The sequence below is a fragment of the Manis pentadactyla genome, chromosome 2, assembly GCF_030020395.1.
Source record: "Manis pentadactyla isolate mManPen7 chromosome 2, mManPen7.hap1, whole genome shotgun sequence".
NCBI classification, from domain to species: domain Eukaryota; kingdom Metazoa; phylum Chordata; class Mammalia; order Pholidota; family Manidae; genus Manis; species Manis pentadactyla.
In genome coordinates, this window is record NC_080020.1 from 116,077,632 (window position 1) to 116,100,378 (window position 22,747).

The 22,747-nt window shown below is 43.7% G+C and overlaps 1 protein-coding gene across 2 annotated transcripts in view; it reads left to right on the forward strand.

Annotated features, from left to right (window-relative positions):
* Positions 1 to 218: 218 nt before the first annotated feature.
* Positions 219 to 22,747, forward strand: part of MTMR12 (myotubularin related protein 12) — a 62,094-nt gene continuing 39,565 nt past the window's right edge. Inside the window, exons 1-2 of one of the 2 annotated variants that reach the window (XM_036926597.2) lie at positions 243 to 466; positions 20,504 to 20,564. In XM_036926597.2, coding sequence (XP_036782492.2) covers positions 386 to 466; positions 20,504 to 20,564 — 142 coding nt within the window. In that variant the 5' untranslated portion in view covers positions 243 to 385. Of the gene's footprint in view, positions 467 to 20,503; positions 20,565 to 22,747 lie in introns of both variants that reach the window. The other variant, XM_036926596.2, reaches the window with a different exon arrangement.

Genomic DNA, 22,747 nt, shown 5'->3' on the forward strand with positions numbered 1-22,747 from the left:
TTGGTCAGAGGAAACATCTCTCCAGGTTTACTTAAGAATGGGCTTGGCTTGGGGCTCGCCGGGCAGCGCCTTCTGGCCAATCAGAGAACACGTAGGGGCGGGCTTTGCCAGGAGGGTGGAGTGGAGCTATCTGGGAAAGTGAATCTCTGCGCTTCAGACCCGCCTGCCGGAACGGAGAGGGCGTGGCCTCCGGCTCCCGGAGCCCTCGCGACGGGTGGGCGGGGCGAACAGTGTTAGCGGCCGAGCCGGATGCGGGCGGCGCCGGGGCGGCCGCAGCCCTGGGGATGGGCGGAGCCCCAGCCTCCAGTGCTGGTGGCCGCCGCCGCTGCCGGAACCCGAGCGGCCGCCTCTGCTCCCGCGCGTCGCTGCTTCCTAGGGCGGCGGTATGCTAGGGAAAGGGGTAGTCGTTGGTGGCAGCGGCACCAAGGCTCCCAAGCCCTCCTTCGTGTCGTACGTGCGCCCCGAGGTGAGGGGGCACCCCGCGGGCGGGGCGTCGGGCTGGAGCTGCCGGGGCGCGGCGGAGCCCCTTCTCTGCCGCGGGCGCTTCCTGCCGGTGTGCGGGAGGGCAGCCGGGCGGGGTGAGGCCCTCGGGCGCGCTGGGGCCTCGCGCGGGCCGGTTGGGGATCTCCGGTGCCGGCAGGCAGGTGCCCGAGCGCGGGGCCCTGTTCGCTGGCCCTCAGGTGAAGGGGCCCGAGCCGCCCTGACCACCCCGGAGAAGAGCTGGGGTTCTGGGTACCGCTGGAGGGGAAGGGCTGGCAGGTCCGGAGCCCGTGAGGGACCTCCCCGGAGCCCGCCGCCGGCGGGGGTCTGCCCGCCTTTAGAAATTTCTCAGTGAGTATTCTGAGCTCGTTTGTCTCAGCTGCCCGCTGCTAAGTCGATTTGATGCCACTGGCGGGATACCGTGCACTGCCTCCCGCCTCCTGTCAGCACTGCGGGGAGAAACTGGGGGTCGGCCCGGCCTCAGCCAGTCTCTGCCTCTCCCTTGTGAATTCCCCTCTGTCGTTTCTTCTTTTCATTCATCCCCTCAAGACCACCCTTTCCACCCCCTCTCGCTTTCCTCCTGGAGTTTTACTGTTAAGTTCATTCATTAATTCAGAAAAAAAATTTTTTGAGCGCCTACTCTGTGTCAGGCACTGTTCTAAAGGTGTGGGATGTAAGTCATTAAATAAAGATCCCTGCTGGAGCCTGAGAGAGAGAGTAGGGAAACAGTAGATAAAACAGATGTAGGTAAATTACGTGGCAAATTACGTGATAAGTATCATGGGAAAAGAACAGGCACCTTTTCCCTTTTTTGACTGTTGGCATTTGAGCAGACTTGGAAGATGCCTGGGGTCTGAGAGAAGAATAGTGCAGGTAGAAGGAAGAGCCTGGAGTGTTGGGGAAGCATCAGTCAAGAAGGCCAGCCCTGCGGAAGCGCCAGTGGGTGAGGGGGAGAGTTACAGGAGACATAGTCAGAGAGGTTACAGCTTGTAGGCCACCCTGAGGGATTCTTGAGCTGTAGCTCCAAATCCAAATGCCTAATTAGATGCGACCTCGTTTTGGATTCTTAAGGTTTTCTCTGCTCCTCTCCCCCAGCACCTTAATCGGCAGAGAGCAGAAGCACGACCAAACTCATTTGTTTTCAACTGCCTTCCCACCTCTGTAAAGCAAAGGCAGGTGGTCTGGATGAGAGGTCTTGATCCGGGACTGCTTCTGGAAAGCCACCTGGGGTCGGGAGCCTTTGCGTATGCATCTTCAAATTCAAAATATATGCCTTACAATGGGGAGTCCTCTTGAAATGGAGAGTACTCTTGAAATTATTTTCAGTCCTAATTTTAAAATAAAAACCACTTCCTCTGTAAGTGCTCGATAAGGAGTCAGGGTCATCTTGAATTTTCGGCAGTATCACTGGTAAGTAACGTCAGTTTCTCTGTGTTTTTTTCTGATGGAGCCCCGGTTGAAGTACAAGTAATCTTTAACCTTTCCTTTTCAGTGAGATTAAACCACAAGTGGATCTTTTGAAATGTGGCCAGAGTTCAAGAATGTTCGAATTTTTAATCCACCAAATGCACATGTTGTAATTAGACATGTTTTCCCTCTTTGCCCACAGCGCCTGATATATTTCCTTTGAGGGATAATTAGGGAAGGGGAGTGGTTCAGCCCCAAAATAAGCCTGAAGTGGTCACATTTTCAGATCCTTATAATTGGCTATTTTTTTTTTTTTTTGCCATCAGCTAATGCTGTGTAGACACTGTGTTGTAATCTGTCTCTAAAAATATTTTGTAACGGGATAAGGCTGTGACTTACATTGTGAATGGTTTTTCAGAAGATAAGGGAATGAGGGGTTGAAAAGCAGTTTGTTTTTAAGTGTATGGCTTCTCCTGGACATCACGTTATTGGAAATGCATGTGACAAGCGATGAGGCCTAGCTTATGTACCTGTGTGAGCACTGGGTCTGGTAACCTCTTGGCTGCATCAGTAGGAGTCGTCCCTCAGAACACTTTTCTGAAAACTAGTTTCTACTCCTTTCCCTCTTATTGCTTTTGGTGTATGTCTTTGTAGCGCTTTGCTCTTGTAAACTGGAAAATTGAGATTTCTCAGACTTTTTTGCTGGTTGGTCACTGAGCTGCCAGAACAACCTTCATGCCTTATAGTGTAATAATACCTGTGCCTGGTGATGAAGTTGTTCTTGGCTGATCAGCTCTCAGAAGGTTCAACAGCAGCTGCCTTCAGTATGCCAGAGTCTATCAAGAGTCAGCACTTTGTGCTAAAAAGCAGAAGTGTTTAATGGGATAAAGTATTTGAAGATGATGCTTTTAAACATGATGGCTTATTATATTTTTTCTTGTGATCAGAAAGTTTTGGCATTGAATGACCTGAAAGGAGGGATAGTAGTTAGCTTCAACTTTTAAAATTGGATTGCTGCCAGAGTAACTTGGGCTTTTCTGTCACTGACTCTTCTAAACCAGTGAATGTTGAAAGTTAAAACCTGAGCAGTAATTTAGGATCTTTGGTCATGTTTTGTAAACTTTGCCTGGAGGGTTACGATTTAGTAAAGCTACTAAGTGGGAAGCAGATGGCTCTGGAAGTTGAGGCAAACAGGAGGGAGAGATCTGGTCCTTCTTAGTGGCATCTGATAGCTGATATCTAGAAACATCTCAGCATTACCACCCTAGCTTAGTCATAGGCATAAGGCACAAAGGATATCGTGCCTCTGTTCAGGGGAACCCCTAGGTGCTGAGGTCCCTTCTGGGAGGCATTTGGTTAACAGTTTGGATGCCAGATGCATTTTTCTTGTTAAATAAAACACGTGTTTGAATTATTATTTAAAAAGTTGCATGTGTTCTTAGTAGAAAATAAAAATACAGATATGCAAACACTTTTTAAAGAAAATTCTTAAGCAGCTTGGAGTGTGTCCTATCAGATAATGTGTATAGCTGTATGCTTATGTTTATCAAAATAGAATTAATATTGCTGATAATATTATGTAATCTGCCTTTTTCACCAGAAATGTATATTGTAAATGTTTTTTCATGTCAATTGTTAATCTGTAATGTCATTTTAAATAGACCCTTTTTCCTAATGGAAACCCACAGTGTGATGGAGAGATGTTAGGTAGTACAAAGGTAGCCAAAGAAAGTTGTGAGACTTCTAAGTGGATTTCTATTCAGTCACCTTCCCTGGTGCTGAATGACAACTCAGATTCTTCAAGATCGTCAATTCTCTGCTCATTTACCTTGAAATTATACACACTGGTTTGGTAATTTATAATGCGTAGAAATGCCTAGTGTTTGTACCCAGGCGCTTGCAAATAACACTTGCACTTAATGGTCCTAAGAGAAAGTTCTGATTTAATAAGAGTTTGTTTCATTGTGATGAGTTGAATAAAAGCATCAGGGTGTTCACGTGTTCTGTGAAACTAAGACCAGGAGAATTTGGCTTTTAGAGTGCCCATATCTGTGTGGTATTCCAAATATAGTTAAAATGTACTCTCAAGTAGTTTAGGTCAGTGTTTGACTTGAATAGATTAATATTATCAGTTACTTATTTGTGGGTTTTAAATTTGGACGGCAACTTAAAGATAATCCACTCTATCCCTATACTCTTCCTCTGTTACACAGATGTGGAAGTGAAGCCCCACACGGTAACATGTTCTGCCCACCACCACAGCAGTATTTCAGAACAGAGATGAGAACTGTCTGTTAGGAGCCAGTAGAACCCGTGGCTAAGCCAAACCCACAGGAGCTCATGAGAGCTTTTATTTAGACATGGGGGAAAAAGGCAAGAAGAGAGATGGAGATTTGAGGAAGGATTAAAAAAAATCCAGAATTAAGAGACAATTTTTTTCTTTTCATTGTCCCTCAGGGAAAAGAATGCATTGGATTGCCAAGTCCTCATTCAAGGCCATTTCTTCTGGTGGGGATATTCTTCCCACAGATATGACTGTGGGTATATATCAAAAAAAAAAAAAAAAGAATAATTACTAACACTAATGAAGCACTTTGGTGCCCTAGGAATTGTGCTTATCTCATTTCATCCTTTCAGGTGTCTTACTCAGTGGGCACTATCCTGTCTTACACAGTGTTACCTCCTTTTTTGTGTGTGTTTAAATGAGGAAAGTTAGTTCCTTGCTCAGGATCACAGATGGCAAGGTTTGGTGCCGGGATTTGAACTGGGGCAGTCTGATTCCTGGGCCATTTTCTTATCCATGTATTTATGAATGCAAGGAATGTTATTAGTGAAATGTATGTAGTCATGATTAGTTGCTTGCACCCTAAAGGGCTTTCTCATTCCTGTTCCCCTGTAGTAGTTCCTTTCTTGGCATTAGTCAGGCTATCCACTGAGATAGCCTGTGACTGAGAACTTAATGGGGCTCCTTGGAGATAACAGTTATTATAAGTACCAGGCACTGTTCTAAATGTTGGGGATACAAACTAAATGAAACGAGATTTCTTTTTGGGTGGAACACTGCTGTATTGTACTACTAACTTTAGCAGATCCATGACAAGAAGAGATTGGCTTATCCTAAAAGGGACCTCTTTCCTCAGTCCTAGCAACAAAATTACCTTAAAAGCAAAATCTAGGTCTGTTTTTGTTTTTTTCAAGATTCTAGAACTTTTTCTCCATCCCAAGCTAATTTTTCAATGGTGAACTCTTTTCTTGAGCTTACAGGTCACTGATAGTAATTTAAGAGGCTATTAAAGGACATTAAAAGTCCTTCCTAAAATGATCACTTTCTTAGCTCTAGCTTTAGCCTGATGATCTGCCCGAAGCTTCCGCTTTTTCTCTCCTTCATGTGCTTCCTGCAGCATCTCTGTGGGCCATATCCAACACTGCACAACTTCTGCAGATGGAGCATCAGAAGATGTCATGAGGCTGTCAAGCAACACTTCCTGCAGCCTGATCAACAAACAGCTGCCACACGGACAGCCACTGTCTGAAAGCCAGATGCTCTCCCACACCCTACTTCCCTCTCTGATGTTAAAACCATGGCTACAGTCAAAATCTTAGGCTGAGGGCAACCTGTACTTAAAAATTTTAAGTTGTGGATCCTTCTCTGAGCATCCTTAACAGGATGTTTGATGTTCTTGGAATACTTTCATATTAAACCAACCATCTTATTTAACTATGTGCTTTAGAGAGAATTAGATTTTCAGGGGCCAAAGTTTTTTTTTTATCACCATAAAAGATGTACATCCTGTTTTTGTGATAAAGGCAATGTAATGAAGTTTTAGACTTTGGAAGTTAGAAGAATAAAATCACCCTTAATTTTGTTTCCCTGACCAAAGGAATTATCTCCTTTTTTTGGTATGTCCAGGCTGTGTATGTGTGTGTTGCAGTCATAATACACGTAAAATTTGTAACCTGCATGTGATGGTCATGCTTGAAGATGGCACTGCTGATCCATTGGGAGAAGGTATACTTTGAATTGTTTTTCCAGCAGAAAACCATTTTAAGTTTCTAATCAAATTATGCTTGAGATTTCTGATGTTCTTTTTTGAGAGAGCAAGGAGAATAGTGGGTTTACAGTTTAATGAATCATTTGAAATAAACCTCTTGAGCTGGATTGGGAGGTAGGATTAAACTAGAATAATTCTGGTGACCTCTAATCTTCTGTTGCTTTGGGAGGTAGTAGAGGGAAGGTAGAGATGGACAGGGACCCCAGGAGGGAGTGAGGCTGTCTGAGGCCTGGAAGGACCCAAGGTCCAGTCCTCTCTTCAAAGCCCTTGAGGGTCACATCTCTGTGGAAGGCAAACACTTGTCAGTGGCTGTCCCTCACCAGCTGTGAGTGAGGCCAGTCTTTATGGTTTTGTTGTATTTCTACATGAAAAATAGGAACAATATTAATACACACAGTATCTGGTAGGTATAGATGAACACTTAGAACTGTTGAATGTGGTTATGCATGTAAAGCCCTTAGCAGAGCACTTGGCACGTGGTCAGTCTTCAGTAGACTGTCCTTGCTGCTGTTATTCAGAAGCTGTTGGTCAGAACCACTTGGGTGGTTTTAGAAGGTGCTTAATCATTAATCTTAGACGATAGAAACCTTTCCCAGCTCGGGATCAATGGATGTGGAGTGTCGTGGTTGTTACCATGGTTTCACATCAGGAAAGTTCACGTGTGGTAACTCTTTCTTAGAGTGTTTTTCAGTATCTCTAATAAAAGCTCTCTTTCCCTCTTTTGTTTCTTTATACAGTTGAGAATGATTTGATCGTATTTGAAATTCCAACTCAGTGAGAACACTTACTAGTTAACATTTTTCTTTGTTAACATTTGGCCTTTGACACTTTGCTAGTTTGATTTTGAGGACTTATTTTTCCTCTTCCCTCACTACTAATGAGTCTTTCTGTCATAGACCAAATTTTGTTCATTTATCGTGTCTGTTTAGTGATTTACTTAAGCTATGAATAAGTTAAATTACCTCTGGGAGTAATAACTCTATCTACTTCAAAGTCAGTTGCAAGACCATGCTGTTTTGATTGTATCTGTAAATGCTTTTTCTAAAATAATGTCATCACTTTTCCCTCCTGTGCCCATCCTTCATCATTCCCTGTAGACCTGGCTGGTGGGCATCCTTTCAGAGGTAGCATCTAAGTCCTCAGCGGTTTGCTTCTGGAGAAGGGAGGAGCTTTAGACGCAAGAAAAGCAGAGCCTGGGTATGGAAGTGCTGGCCATAATGAGGAAATATTTTGAAGTCTACCCTTTCTTTGTGAAGGATTGCCAGCCTGTTTCAGTGGTCCTGAGGTGCTGGATTTTTTGCTTTTATTTTTGCTAAGAGAGGTTTGAAATTCCTGAGGATACCTTGAAGGAAATGAGCCCAGTTTTTTGGATGAAAAATCTGTGTTCCCACTTTTCTCTAGATATAGAATTGAATTCCTGTTTTGCTTTAATACCTTGAGATCCAACTCCCAGGGTGACTTTACCTCTCTGCTACTCTTCTTACCTGTAACATTGGGTGACTATCTTCTCTGCAGACTTACTCTGAGCATGAGAAGAAATGCCATGTATACTCAGCTCAGCACCTGAAAATGGCCTGACACAAATACTCAACAACTGCTAGATGCTGTTGTTATGAATAGTAACTTGAGTTGGAAGAATTATTGACTGTATACCTACCATTTGCTAAACACTGTGTTAGAATTAGGAATGCAAAAACCACTCTGTACTCGGGAGGTTCACATTCTGTTGGAGTGACGGCAAGTCAACAGATGGCTCTAACTCAGGGAGGGAGGTGCTGCCTGCTTATGAGGGAGGAGTGCACAGAATACTCTCAGAGCCCAGAGTGAGCCCTCTGCAGAAACTGCAGCAGCATCTGGCCTCATTTGAAAGCTGTGTGGGACTTGGAAAGGGCAGTGTACAGGTGGGCTTTCATGTGGGAAAGGGGAACGATGTAGTCGGCAGGCAAGAGGGACAACTTCAGAGCTTGTAAGTGCACTGGGACCAGGTGGTCAGAGCATATGCCCTCATCCCTTACAGAAGGTGTGTGAGCAGGGATGCAAGGAAGGTAAGTTCTGATGCATAAGAGCCAAGGTGTGCCGTTAGGATGCGGGATTGTTTCCTTGATTCATTCTGGCCCTTTGTAAGCCTGTAGGCACATCTCATTTGCTGCTGGTTCTTCTTGATTCAAGACCACAGAAAGGCTCCTGTTCCAAGGAATTTAACTGGTTGCCAGCTATTCAGCTGACCTAGTATTTATATAGCAGTCCTGGGGTGGGGGGAGTGGCACAGAAGGCAGAGCCATATGTTTCAGCAGCTGCTATTTTTCACATCAGCTAGCTTAACTTCTAAGATTCTGACAGCCCCCAAACTGCCACCTGACACCTTCCTCTCAGCACTTAGGCACAGCCCGGTGCTACCCTCTTGACTTTCAGTGTGATGTGGTTGTTAAGAGAATGGCTTTAGAATTAGAGCTCTGTCACTGGCTGTGTCAGTTTGGTTTGGATGTTTAACTTCTCTGAGCCTCAGTTTCCTGATCTGTGAAATGGGAATAAAAATAATAGTATCTAGCCCATAAGATTATTGTTAGTCTTAAGTGAGACAATCCACGGAAGTGAGACAATCCACAGAAAGTTGGTGTCACAGTACCTGGCATGTAGTAAACAAACACTTACTAAATGTTAATTGTTGTAGTTGCTGTTACTCTTCACCCTGGAAGCTGTGCATGCGTGTGTGTATGTACATATGTTCATGTGTCCATTCTTTGGGCCACCAATGCATGTCCTGATAGTGGCAAGACTTGACCTACATTCCCTTCCAGCATTGTTCTTCCCTTGTGCTCTCACAGGCTGTGTCTGGAGCCAAGGGTGCTGTCCTTCTCGTAGGTCTATGCCATCCACACAGGGGGCACCTTTCCTGACCACCCAAAGGGCTTCTCTTCTGATACAATTTTCTTTCTCTGGGAGCTGACGCAGGAATTCCAGGAGGATCTGGGGTGGGGTATTTTATCCTGGTCCTATACCTCTAATCCAGCTCAGCTTTCTCTTTTTAAGGCAGGCTTCCCAGCTGCTACCAGCGGCCCCATCTTTCCCCAGTCATCTGTACTCCGAACCAGTCACAGTCCCCAGGGTGCCATTTTTGCGTGGGGTGGTGCTCTGTGTTGGTCTGTCTTCATTTCCATTCATTCCACCCTTCCTGCCAGCATCTCCTCTCATGCCTGGAATCGCTGATCATGACTGCTTAGCTGGTCCCTCCAGCACCACCACTTTTCCCTGCAGTACCCCCTGAGTCACCGCCATGCCATGGCCAGGCTCCTGGACACGGCCTTCCTGTGTCACTTTGCTATTTGAGGTCTCCCTCTCCCTCCATCCTTTGCACTGGTCCAAGTCTGTACTCCTTCCCTCTTCCAGGCACAGCTCAGGTCTACCTGCTCCCTGCTTGTTGGAGGAGCATTGGCTTGGATTTGGGAGGCCTGGGTGCAGGCCATGTCCTTTCTGTGTGATGTTGAGGGAGCCCCTTTACCTCTTTGGCTCTCATTTCCTGATTTATAGAGTTGGATTAGGTGTTTTCAAACCTGTTTTGCACAAGGAACATTTTTTTTTAATAGCGTGGTTCTTTGAGAAACTTTCTCAAAATACACAGGCCCAAGTCTGGCTTTAGAGATTTGGATATGCCTTTAGGGGTGGAAGGGCAGGTGGGGGGCACCAGCAATAGGAATTGCACTTTTTTCAATAACCGTGATCTGTGCCCCTGCTCCCTGTTGAGAACTGCTATTTCAAATGAAATCAGAGGAAACCCAAGTATAGAGAGGAAGAGGGAAAAGAAGAGAAAGGGGTGGGGCGCACTGCTGGAAAAGCCCTGGCCTGGCAGAATCCCAGGCCTGAGCCCCGTCAGCCTCTTCCATTCTCCAGTCTTTCCTACCTGGCATTCTCCTCCCTTTGGCCTGTGATACAGGCTGCCTGTAGCTCTGGGTTCTGGGGCGATGCAGTGGCACATTGATTCTCTACTCCTTTGTGTTTAATTGCCCTGTGTCTGTGGGTCTTGTTTCTCCCACAGAACTGTAAGCTCCAGAGGGCTGGGCTGTAGTGCCCCGCCATATTGCCTTGTGGGGCTCAGGGAAGCTTCAGAGAGGACCCTGGCTGTCCTGGGAGGGGCCTCCGGAGGTAGCTGGGGGTGGGGCATCATTCTGAGGCTTTTTTTTTCCTCCTGGAGAGTGATTTGAGTTGAGGATGAGAACTACATTAGTGTGGCCGCTGACTCTACTAGTCCTTTATGCCCCAACAGTCAGCTTTGACGTGAGGTGCTTTGCCTTAAAGTACTCCTTTAAGCTGTCACTGTGGCACATAGTTTGTTAAACCAATAACCTGTCTGGTTGCCTGAAGCCCAGTTCTCCGTGATGTGTCTCTGGCTGCTCTTGGCTTCTTCAGACAGCTCCTTATTCCATCAAGTGAGCAAGACTGTCTTTGTTGGAATCGGGCCAGCTAACCATTTGGGAAAGTTAGATCTATGGGTTCTGAGCCTTCTGCTGGTATTTGGGTCTTAGCATTTCTTCTCTAGCTTGGGTTTCTTACTAGGAAGAGTTTGATAAAGGGTGTGGATTATTGAAAGGCCTAGTGAATGCCTGGTAAGGGTGATTGTTGCTAAGAAGCATGAATGAGTAATACTTAAACTGTCGTTCACTAAACCATGAGCTGTCCAAACAGAATGAGGGATTTAGTTTGGGTCTTAGTGAGCAGTGTGTTTCTTACTTCAAAAATAGTAGCCTAAATCTGAAAGGAAGAATTTAGAATGGACGTGAGTAAGTATTGCTTAGCTGTTAGTGCCGTGTTGAAGTTTGTTACCTGTTTCCCTGTCCTGGAGACCAGTTACAGTTGAAAGGACACTTGATGGTATGTATTGTTTTGTAATAGGAAAAACAGTGTAAGACTGGTAGCTGCCTGGGGCTGGGGACGGGGCTGGGCATTAGGGAGAATGGGTATGGGATTTCTTTCAGGCGTGATAAAATGTTCTAAAATTGAGGGTGATGGTTGCACAACTTTGTGAATATACTAAATACCGTTAAATTGTGCACTTCAAATGGATGAATTGTATGGGAGGTGAATTTGTCTTACTAAAACTTTTACAAAAGCAAAGTAAAAATCAGAAGTACTATATTTGGTGCCAAAACTCCTGAGATTGAGTTCTGGCTTCACCACCTAGTCAGCTATGTGAGTACAGGCACAGTATTTAACCTCTTGGAGCTTCTTTGGCCTTATCTGTGAAGTGGGGATGAAAATACCATACAAGATTGTTGTCAAGATAAATGACATAGGACATGTGCAAGTGGATGTAGTAAAACCTCCAGCAAATTATGTACTTATGTGTTTAAATTAGACTGCATTTTTGTGGGTAACAGATACTTAGTCTGAAATGCTCTTGAGAATTTCCTGCTAGCCCTGTGAATGAACACTTAGGATGGCCGAGAACTGATTTGCATGATGAGTAAACAGCAGACTCTTTAAAGACCAGACACCTAAATGAATCTGTGGACATACTTGGTTCCCTTGGGTCCAGACAGAGATTGTCAGTTTCCTTCTCACTGTGTGTCTTCTTCCCTGGCTTCACATACTGTTTCCTTGGTTTATTGTTGGAGTGAGCATTGCTTGTAACTGCCAAAGGCAGGGTATAGTGGCAAAGTTGTTAACTGATCAGCAGGTTGGGGAGGGGAAATTGATTTTGAAATGTGAACTTGGAGGATCTGAGAGACACTCCAGTGCAGGTGGCCAGGAGGCTGTTTTCAGTGTCCAGGTCTGGAGCTCTGAAGAGTGAAGAGCCATCTGCACATATCTTTGGAGCCATGTGAGGGGGAGAGCTCAGTTGGGGAGGGCAGGTGTTGTCCTGCCCAGAGGGAGACTTGAGGAAGAGTCCGACAGTGTTGGTCCTTTGGTTTCAGATGCATTTCTGCAAATTTTCAGGTCTGGGGTAAATGGCACTTCTGGAGTCTTCTCTGACCCTCTGAGAGAGGTGAGGTGTTCCCGCTGTGTCCCTGTTGTAGCCTGTCCTTCCCCAGGGTAGCACTTCGCCCACATCCTTATTACTGCTTGTGCTGTGGGCAGACTCCCATGTACTCTGGCAAAGTAGGGGTATGGTGTCGTGTTCACTTCTGGATTTGCTGTGCTGGAATAGGGCAGATGCATAAGAAATGATAGTTCAGTCAGTGGAAGAGTGTGAAAGGCTGTGGGTGAGGGGACAGTGTCCCAGAGCAGGGTGTGGGCAGCGGGCGGAGGCAGGTCGGATTGTGGAGTAGTCCAGTAAACTGAGGCTCAGTCCCGCTTCACTAAACTGTGGTTGGCCTCATTTTCCTCATCTCTAAAGTGGCAGTTAACAGAGTTGTGAAAATTAAACAAGATAATGTGTAGAGAGATCCTCTTTTGTAGGCTTCTAGTATTTATTGCACTGTTTCTCCAGTTACTGCTTTTTGTCTGTCTGAATTTGTGAGAGCCAAAGTCAGTTCTTACTCATCTTTTTATCCTTAGCATTTGGTAATTAGGATATTTGAGAGCTGTTTATTGAAATGAATTGGCATTTTTTATGGATGGGTTATCTTGCAACTCTGAGTAACCAGACCTGTGGCTTGAGTGCTGACTCTGGACGAGGCCTGTGCTTTGGGCCACTCCTCAGAAACACAGTTCTGAGAAGAGATCAGAGTGAGAACTTTTTAATGCTGGACCAGCTGTGGGTTCCAGTAGGTATGTCTCCTTTGGGCCCTAAGCTTGCTAGAGAATGGGTGGCCGTTCCCACATCTTCTCTGGCATAGACATTGCCAGAATGGGAGTGCTTCTGGCTCAGCACCGGGCGAGCTTCTGAGATACATGGGGGCAGTGGCAGTTGCGGGTCCTGGGAATTGTTGATACAGTTGGAGCAGGAACAGATGCAGTTCCTTTTGATCTGTGGGGTAAAATGTGTGGAAACTGGAAGACTTCTTATTCATGCTGTTATCCTCTTTCTCAGTCACACAAAAAAAGTAGCCATGGCATTGGGGTTAATGTTGAAATAAGGAATTAACAACAGAAAAACCCTAACTATGATCCTACCGCCTTATCAGAACTGTTCTCCATTTATGTTTATGCTGCTGTTCCATGTGAATTCAGGCCACTGGGATACCTGGACCTGCTGTGACCACTGGCAAGTGCCAGCAGCCTTTAGCATTCTTTTGTGCCGTAATAGCAAATTTTATCCAGACTTGGAGTAGCAGGAGGTGCTGCAGAAAACACATGGCCATTTTTTTTTTTTTGAGAGGGCATCTCTCATATTTATTGATCAAATGGTTGTTAACAACAATAACATTCTGTATAGGGGACTCAATGCACAATCATTAATCAACCCCAAGCCTAATTCTCAACAGTCTCCAATCTTCTGAAGCATAACGAACAAGTTCTTACATGGTGAACAAGTTCTTACATAGTGAATAAGTTCTTACATGGTGAACAGTGCAAGGGCAGTCATATCACAGAAACTTTCGGTTTTGATCACGCATCATGAACTATAAACAATCAAGTCAGATATGATTATTCATTTGATTTTTATACTTGATTTATATGTGAATCCCACATTTCTCCCTTATTTTTTTTTTTAATAAAATGCTGAAGTGGTAGGTAGATGCAAGATAAAGGTAGAAAACATAATTTAGTGCTGTAAGAGGGCAAATATAGATGATCAGGTCTGTGCCTATAGACTAAGTATTAATCCAAGCTAGACAAGGGCAACAAAACATCCATGGATGCAGAAGATTTCTCTCAAAACAGGGGGGGTGAGGTTCTAAGCCTCACCTCTGTTGATCCCCAATTTCTCACCTGATGGCCCCCCTGCGACTGTGCCTGTCTTAGGTTGTTCCTCCCTTGAGGAATCTTACCCGTCTCTGGCTACCCAGCCATCTTCCGGGGCCATACAGGGAAATGTAAAGTTAGTAAGTGAGAGAGAAGCAATATTGTTTGAAAAGGTTAGCTTTTTACTTCTTTGCAGATTTATGCCCTGTGGCTTCTATGCCCAGCATTTGTCTTGAGGTATCTTTACCACTTGGAAGAATTATGATACTTGGTAATTTTCGATATGAGGCACAAATTCTACTGAAGGGTTGTAATTAGGAAGGAAGAAGAAAAGCTATAGAAGTAGCAGACGGAAGAAAACATGGGAAGATTATTTCTTTGACATAACTTTTTGTAGAGTAACATAAGCATGTATAGGTTTTAACAAACTACTAATTAAATTGCGTACACACATTAACAGAATAGGAATACAGCTACATAACAAAAGCAGACCTACAATTACCAGCCATATCCAGTGAAACCAAGAAAACCAGTTAGGTACCCTAGGCATTTGTGAAAACTTATCAATGATATGATGGATATTGTCTAACTGAATTTGAATAGTTTGAGAAAAATCAGACAAATTAAAACAACACATTCCTGAGAACTGTTCACATCCCATATGTTCTTTTAACAGTAGATAGTCTATAGTCACACGATTTTGGAACACTGCAACTTGCACTTCTCCTAATTCTTGGACATGGCCATTTTAACTGCCACATGTGTTGAAAATTGCATCACTGCCAAACGAGTTAGTTTTCAGGCATCTTACAGAGTTCAAGAAAAAGTCTGCTGGGTGTACCTAGTAGAACCAGTTCAGCTTGATTATTAAAGAGCCATATCTCTCTACCTTTTCTTCCTACACATGGAACATGGTAGTTAATTGGGGTCAGTAAGGCATTTTTTTCCATGTTTCATAGCTCTGGAAGAAAGGTTGTCACCATTTGCTGATGAAGCAGCTAGGCAGGGAGTGTCAAGAGTTGAAGGATAGTGGGACAGAAGGAGCAAAGGGTTAAGGGGGACTCGGCCCTTCTCTGAAGCCAGATGACAGTTTAAGAAGCTCCCAGCGCCCCAGAGAACAGGGATAGTACAGAGGCAGCTGTCACTAAACACTGGCTGAATTGCCTGTGAGATCCTGGAATGATGCCAGGCCCACCCACAGCTGTTGTGCTCTTGCAGTTCTTGCTGGTCAGGCTTCATAATTTCTAGTCTTTTTGGATTAATATCACACACATGACAGTCTTTAATGGAATGCACTCTTTCTCTAGTACTTCACAGTATGCTTAGAGCATTTGGTGATGCCATCCATATTAATGCCCAAGCCAGATATTGTATCTTAATCTCCCATATGTTTCTCTGGTCCCTGCTGGACTACTTTAAAGCCTCTCACTATTTAAAGTCATTATTAAATTATTCACAAAATCTGTATGCAAAGTCTGAATTGCATTCTGGGGATTTACAGTGAGCAAAAAACCAGAAAGGGGTCTGCCCTCAGAGTTATGGATTGGTGGGGAGATGGACTTAAATAATGACATAAGCATGTGAAATGGCAGTTGTGACAACTGCTAGGAGTGAGAGAGGTACATGGTACCTGGTACCATGTAAAAACCTGGTAACAGAGAGGACTCCCCTGAGGAAATGACCCTTGTCCTGAGATCCAGTGGATACACAGAATTCACAGGGCAAAGAGGAAAGGAGAAACATTCTAAGCAGCAGGAACTTCCTGTGGAACTGATTCAGGATGGGAAGGAGCATGGCAGGTATGAGGGGCTGAAAGAAGGCCAGTGTGGCCAACATGCAGGCTGAGAAAGAGGATGGTAACTGATCAGATTGGACAAGTAATGGGGGCCAGATTTCTCCGGGTCTTGTAGGCTGTGTCAAAACATTGTCCTCATCCCACCAGTAACCCAAAGCAGGCTGTGTTCTGAAAGGGTCACTGCTCCATTAGGGTGGAGAATGGATTGGAAGGAGGTGAGAGGCAGGTAGAGCAGGGGAAAGCTGTTGGTCTGGGTGGGAGATGATAATAGCTTGGTCTACATGGTGCTGGTGGAGATAGGAGGAGCGTTTGTTCTAGATATATTTAATAGGTAATACTGGTAGAATTTGGTGATAGATTGGATAATGAGGGTAAAGGAGAAAGCGGTATAAAGGGGGACTCTTAGCATGATCCCTAGACTACATGATCTTGGAGGGAAACACAGAATTGTCCAGGTGGAATGTAATGTTAATCGTGGTTGGAGGCCTTCCTGGAGTGCAGTGAGTCAGAGGATTCCCCTTGAACTCTTGAAGGCTGTTGGGGTGACAGAGACTTACGCCTTAGAGGACCCAGTGGAATAAATCGTAAGAGGTAACTTTCATACAATGAATGACTGTAACATCTTACTACATTGATGGACAGTGACCACACTGGAGGGTGTGAGGACTTGATAATATGGGTGAATATTGAACCAGTGTGTTGTGTATTTGAAACCATCATAAGATTGTATATCAATGATAGTTTAATTTTTTAAAAAATGAAAGGGGAAATAAAAAGAGGTAACTCAGCTTGAAGAGGCCCCATAGTTCTTCCCCATGCAGCCAGCCATTACCCTGGGGGTAGGTATTTTTTGATTTTTGTTTTTTCCCTGTAGCCTCCATTTACCTCTCCACAATACTCCTGGATTTCTCTGGACACTTTCTGTGATGCTTCCTTTGACCTGTTTTAGGTGGGTCTAGCAGATATATTCACTAACCAATCTGTCTTGTTTTTCCTTTTTCCTTCTTTCCACGTAAGATGCAGTGTGTCATCATACAGGAACAAAAACTGAGCCAGCTTCCAGGTTTGACTTCCACTTCTACCACATACTAGCTGGGTGTCTTCATCAGCAAATGGAGATAATAGCGAGTGTAATAACTCTACTTCAAAGGCTTGCTGTGAGGATTAAATGAGTTAATAAGTATAAAATTCTTTAAGCAATGCCTGATACATAAAGCTAAAGAAATACTTATAATTATTCACCTCAACCTCAATAAGGGCTGGCCTCTGAAAGAACCCACTTTGGCCTTCATAGATTGGACATTTGTGATTTCTACAGCCCACAAGTGACCCCTGAGTCATGTAATAATTTATAATGTTGATAAGGAAGAAATTGGTATTTACTCATGCAGTTGTAAAGATCAAATTGGACAGCCTTTAATCACTTGTCCAGTACATTTTCCCACAAAGACAACAGCTCATACATGTTCAGAGTGCACATGGTCAAAAGTAGGATGTATACGTGGAATTTCACCATGTCCTGCAACCCACTTTAAGATCCAGCCTTGGCATATCTAGATGTGGGCGCTCCTGTACCCTTGTTGGTGACTACTTCCCCTCTGCTCCAGTCAACTGTTTATTCTCCTGGAATCAACAAGCAATGGATGCTTTCTCAAAAACATTGAAATATCTTCTCCATGTTCTTTTTTTTGTCAATTTGAAAACTATTGTAAAATACAGGAATGAGGGAACTATAGGACAATAGCCAGTGAATACTCCGTTCTGTCCTTCGTACCTCCTCCCCACCACCCAGATAGCTTCCCAAATTAAAAAAAAACAACAGAATTTTGAGGGGAGGGTTTCTTTATGATTCCTCTTTGTGTGTCCTGATTTATGGATTATTACTTTTCCCAGGGCTGGTGTCTATTTTGCTTTGGAGTTCATGGTAGTGGTAATGGTACTTATTCTTTCCTGAGTTGATTATTTGCAGAATTGGATAGTGACTAATTTTTTGAAGTGCCAACCAGAGAATTTAGAATATTAGTGATGATCACCTACAGTGTGGCTCCTTAAATTCCAGTGCTCAAGTGCTTATATAGGTTTTTATTCTCAATTTTTTACCAACTTTTTGCTGTTTAGTCTTTCAATAAAATCAGCAGATGAGAAAGCTCTCCTTTGGTATGGCATACCTGAGCAGCCCCCTCCTTGATGTGGTGTTCTCTTAAGAAAGCCATTAGTTTACTCTTTTGGTCTTATAGTGGTTTCAAAGTACTTCCTATTGCAGAATATGACACAGAATGACCAGACCTAAGTCATTGTGGGCTTCTAGAAAAACAAATCCTGTTAATAGAAAAATGTCATTTCTTTCTCCATGACTTCAGATATTCCTGTGTAGTCAAAGTCTTTTGGAGTTAGGGCCAGCTTGGGTATTGCTAAGTGCTGGAATTAGTTGGAGCTTGGGCTGAACCCTTGGTTAGTAACTTATTTCCTGTGAAAGGGAAGTTCCTGAATCTCTTTAAGCCTCACTTTCTTCATCTGGAACTTGGAGAATCAGAAATGTAAAAGGGACGATCAGCAGAAACCCACTGTAGCTAACTTATGCTAACAAGGGGATTTATTATAAAGTTGCAGGTGTGATTCATGGAACATAAGTCAAAGGTGCGGTTTCGCCTCGCTGTAGCCTGGAAAGCTATGGGAGTCCAGGCCCTGACTGTGTGTCTGGGGTTGGGCTTTTATCTCTGCCTAACCTCTTCATGTGTCTCATTCTCTGCAGAACAACTTTCTCTGCTTCCCCATATTTGTGGCAAAATCTGCAAGTCTGTACAGTTGATCCTTGAACAAGAGAGGAGTTAGGGTGCTGACTCTCCCTACGGTTGAAAGTCTGTATATAACTTCTAATTGCTGTTAATGGGAAGCCTTACCAATAACAAACACAGCTAACACATATTTTATATGTTGTATGTATTATATACAATAAACTGGAGGAAAGAAAACATTTTTCAAATTGTTGCTAATCTCTAAAAAATTTTCCAATATATTTATTGAAACAATCTGTGAATAAGTGGACCCATGAGTTCAAACCTGTGTTTTTCAAGGGTCAGCTGTAGTTTAAGTGGCCAGTTTGTTTAGCTTCTTTTAGACCTTGAGCCAAATTAATAGGGGAGATAAAAAGACTGTCCCTCAGTTTCCCTTGTAGTTGATGGGGAGGAGGTGGTTCATTCCAGGAGGTTGGTGGGGGGCAGGGAACAGTTGTCAGGGAAAAGGGAGTTTTGGGTAGGACAGGCTCCTAAAAGGTTTTGTTTATGGAATATACAGAAAGAATTCCACTAACCATTTTAAGAATTGATGTAGTTTTGGATAGTGTAAATTCTTTGTCATGAGAAGATAGTTCTTCTGGGAGCATCCCAATAGGGTCGTCCTCTCCCCATTGACTTAAGTGTTTGAACTGAGTTCTAAGCCCTAATCAAGATGATCACTAGCTTTCTAACAGCTGATAATTTAATGAATAGCATTTTCTCTCAAAGATGATAGAACTGTCAAAAATAGTTGTGCTTTAATTTATTTCTTTGGTAATAATAGGTGATGGAAATTCTCAATGAGAATTTCTAAATTACCAGAATAGTCATAGAATTTACATACGCAAGAATAGTTCCTCATGTGGGACTAATCTAGACCAATGCATCAGAATCATCTGGGAAACTTTCGACACAATCAGAAGCCCAGCTGCATCCCGTACACTGATTCCTTAGGCTTGTAGTGAGGCCTGAGTGTCTGCAGAGGTGATGATTTGACACTCCCCAAGTCTGAGAAGCACTGTCTCAGAAGGATTTGATTTACTGGCATTTCCTAAAGTGGAAATTGTAGGCATCTCTAAAATAGACCATGCTCAGAATGGGTTATCTCAAACAGCCATGACTTTCTTCTTCAGCCTTAAGATAAGCTCTCTAGCCTCTTCCTGCCCCAGCTGTACCCAGGTTTTTTTAAATGTCATGTTTCAGGAAAAAACTCATTTCACCTAGAGCCTTCTGCCAAGAAAACAAAACAATCCCAATTTTATTTGTTGACAAAACAAAAAATGTATAGAATTTTCTACAGTCAGGATTTGACTGGTTGCATCCCTGTGGTGTCATTTAACATGTTTCTCTGTCCCAGTGTTTCTCATAAATTGGTAGACTGACATAGAAGCTCAAGCAGATTGAGGTTAAATATTTTGGTGAGAATACTTCATAGATGACGTGCAAGTTTGCATTAGGCCTACCATGCCTCTCAGGTCTATCCATAGCCATTTATGACTGTTGCTTTGGTCCATTAATTCATTAAGGATTACTGATTATGTTTCAATATCCAGTAAACACCAAACCTGACAAGGAGGCATTTGAAAGTATTTTCATTGAGAAACAGTGACATGGAATCTGTCCTTGATTTCTTATCAGAAGTAATTATATTGGTGTCTTTGTCTCATGGTTTTAGCTAACTTAGAATGGGCAAAGAACGTTCTCGTTCTGAGTTCCCTTTACGGAGTCCTGGTATGCTACTGATTAGATGGATCAGCATTGACATGATACATTCATATTTTCCTGTCCTTTATATATGTCCATTTTCTCTAAGAATACACAATCTTCTTTTGCTTTTAATCCCTGATGCTCACTGAATGTAAAAGGGGTCATTCTGTGGAATGTCTTCCCTTATCTCTTTGACTCAGTGTGTTTGAGCTGCTTACGCTGCAGTGTGACATTTGTTTTTTTAGATGGGGAGTGCCCATCCCTGCCTCTCCACTTGGGACAACTATAGCTGTCAGTCCTAAATAATTAATACATTGAACTAATTTGTTGGAATTTTCTCTCCTCCTTTAGTTAAAAATGCTTTCAAGAAAAGTAACTAGCTTGTCAAAAACAAAACTCCTGAGAGAATTCAGTGTTTTAGTCTGTATTCTGAAAGCATGATTTTATGTTTCTCATTTTGAGCCCTTAAACAAAGGACAAAATTACCCTTTGCTCTTCTCTCTTAGGAAATTCATACAAATGAAAAGGAAGTAACAGAGAAGGAAGCAACTCTTCACTTGTTGCCAGGTAACAGTTATGGGAGTCTCATACCTCATGTGCAATTCAAAGCCAATGATTAATGATGTCATCCCTAGTATCACTATATATAAACTCCTTTGTTTTCATCCAGACAGTAACAAGTTGGACAAAAACATCAAGGTCTTTAGTTCCACACACCTGGGTCTGAGTATTACAACATCTGCAAAGAATTTTTCTTGCCCCTCACAAGCTGGTGAAAATAAACCTGGGAAATTCTCACCTTTTTCACAAACAAATGAGGGCTTTTTCAGGTTGCTTTACTTGTCCCCATCCAGTGTTCTGATCCTGAGTCAGGAAAGTCCGGGTTTTGGTCCCCTGCAGAGCCCTATGCCTCCCGCCCCCCCAACTCTTTCTGCCGCTTTGGTAGCTGCCCTCGACTCACACAGCTGCCCAGCTTTGCCGGGCAGGCCGTGGTGGCGGCCTCACCTGTATTCATCACTGCTTGCCTGTCTGAACATGAGTGCCAACCACGCTGGGGTTCACTGACCCTGGGGCTGCCACCAAGGAGCCTGGATTGGTTGGACATTTTTAAGATGGAGGAGAGTGATCCTAGAGCTTCAGGCAAGCTGCTATGTTCTGAACTCAGATAGAGGTAGCCTGTCCTGTCCGCTGTGTTGAGCTCTCCTGGAGCTGGGCATTCAATTCTTCCACTTTGTTTTTTCCAACCCCAAACAGCTTTTTTTCATAAATTTTTTTTTTAAGTACGTTTTCCCTAAACAATAGCAGCCTTGTTCTGGTACTTTTTATTCCAGTTTATTGGGAGGATATGAATATGCACACATTTATGACTGACCCTCCCTTATTTGGTAAATATATTGGAATCCCATAACTTCTTAAAAATGTTTTTAAGTCTCAAAGCCTTTTTCCTATAATAATGGCCTAAACCTCAATCCATATAGTCTATCGCTTTTCCTGGGTTATAGATCTTGAAGTTAACTTCCATTTTTAGTTTACTGTAAGATCTGTTCTCCCCTTGGCTCCCTTCCCCATGATTCGAGACTTCCTGTACACACGAGGTGGTAACTGGTGCGGCGTGCCATGCTCCAGAGCCTCCCCTGGATGTTGTGTTAGCCAGCGGGTGGCAGTTTCTAGGCTCCAGGGCGTGATCACGTCTGGTACGGCTCCCTCGGTCTTCAGGAGACACTCGCTCTTAAAAGCTGTTTCGCACTAGGAGTTGCAAGCACAGGAAGCTTTGCTCACATGCCTTTCACCTGGGACTTAGCTAAGGCACTTTTTCTGGGTCTATTTTAAGCCCTAATGAGACCCTGACTTCATTGTTTTCTTCACGCTCTGTGGTCTCTCTAGAGGCTAACCTAGTGACTGAGCCATCTTCCAGTATTTCCTTAGTAATTAACCCCTTAGAAGATGAAAAAAATACCATAATATGTGTCCCTTGATAGTCTTAGTGTCTGAAACCCTTCTTTGTCTTCATATTGAAAGTTAGACTAAATGAATTTTGAGCCATAAAGTAAAGACATTGAAGGAAATATCCAGAGGAAGGTTCTGAAAGGAAGATTGGAGGAGAAGCAAATTCCCTTTCTTTTTTTGTTGCCAAGTATTTCCACCTAGTTTTTCATTATCCTCATATCCTCCTCTTTTTGCTGCCCTCACCCGGATATCTAGCCCTCATGGGCTTCTCTATTTCCAGGGAGCAGAGAATGCTTACCTGTCCCTAAATCCAAATCTTCTCAATTATAAAGAGAAGTACTGTCTCCAGGAAATAGTTTCTCTTGTGGGCTGGATGCCTGCAGATAGAGCAGGAAAGGTGTCACACTGAGAGGAAATACCCTCAGCTAAGAAAGAGAGGAAACAGGTTTTTTACCCCCACAAACCCCTGACCTCCCTTTTCCTCCCTTCCTTGTCTGGAGAGCCAGAGCGAGTGTGGTCCTGCTGGAAAGGGGGAATGCTGCCGCCCCTGTCTGAGGGAGCTGCCCGAGAGCCAGGGAGACACCCGGCTCTTCTTCAGCAATCCCAGAGGGAGGGTGGCCCGCTCTCTCTGGAATGCAGGCTTGAGGGCTCTGCTGTAGAGCACGCTGGTGAGCCTTTCTGGCTCCACTCCTATAGGTATCACTTCTGTGGAGTGTGCTTGAGTGCAGGTAATAAAAACACTTAAGACCCATGCTTGCAAGTGTAGCTGAGATCATTTCCACCTATTTGGAAACTTCCATTAT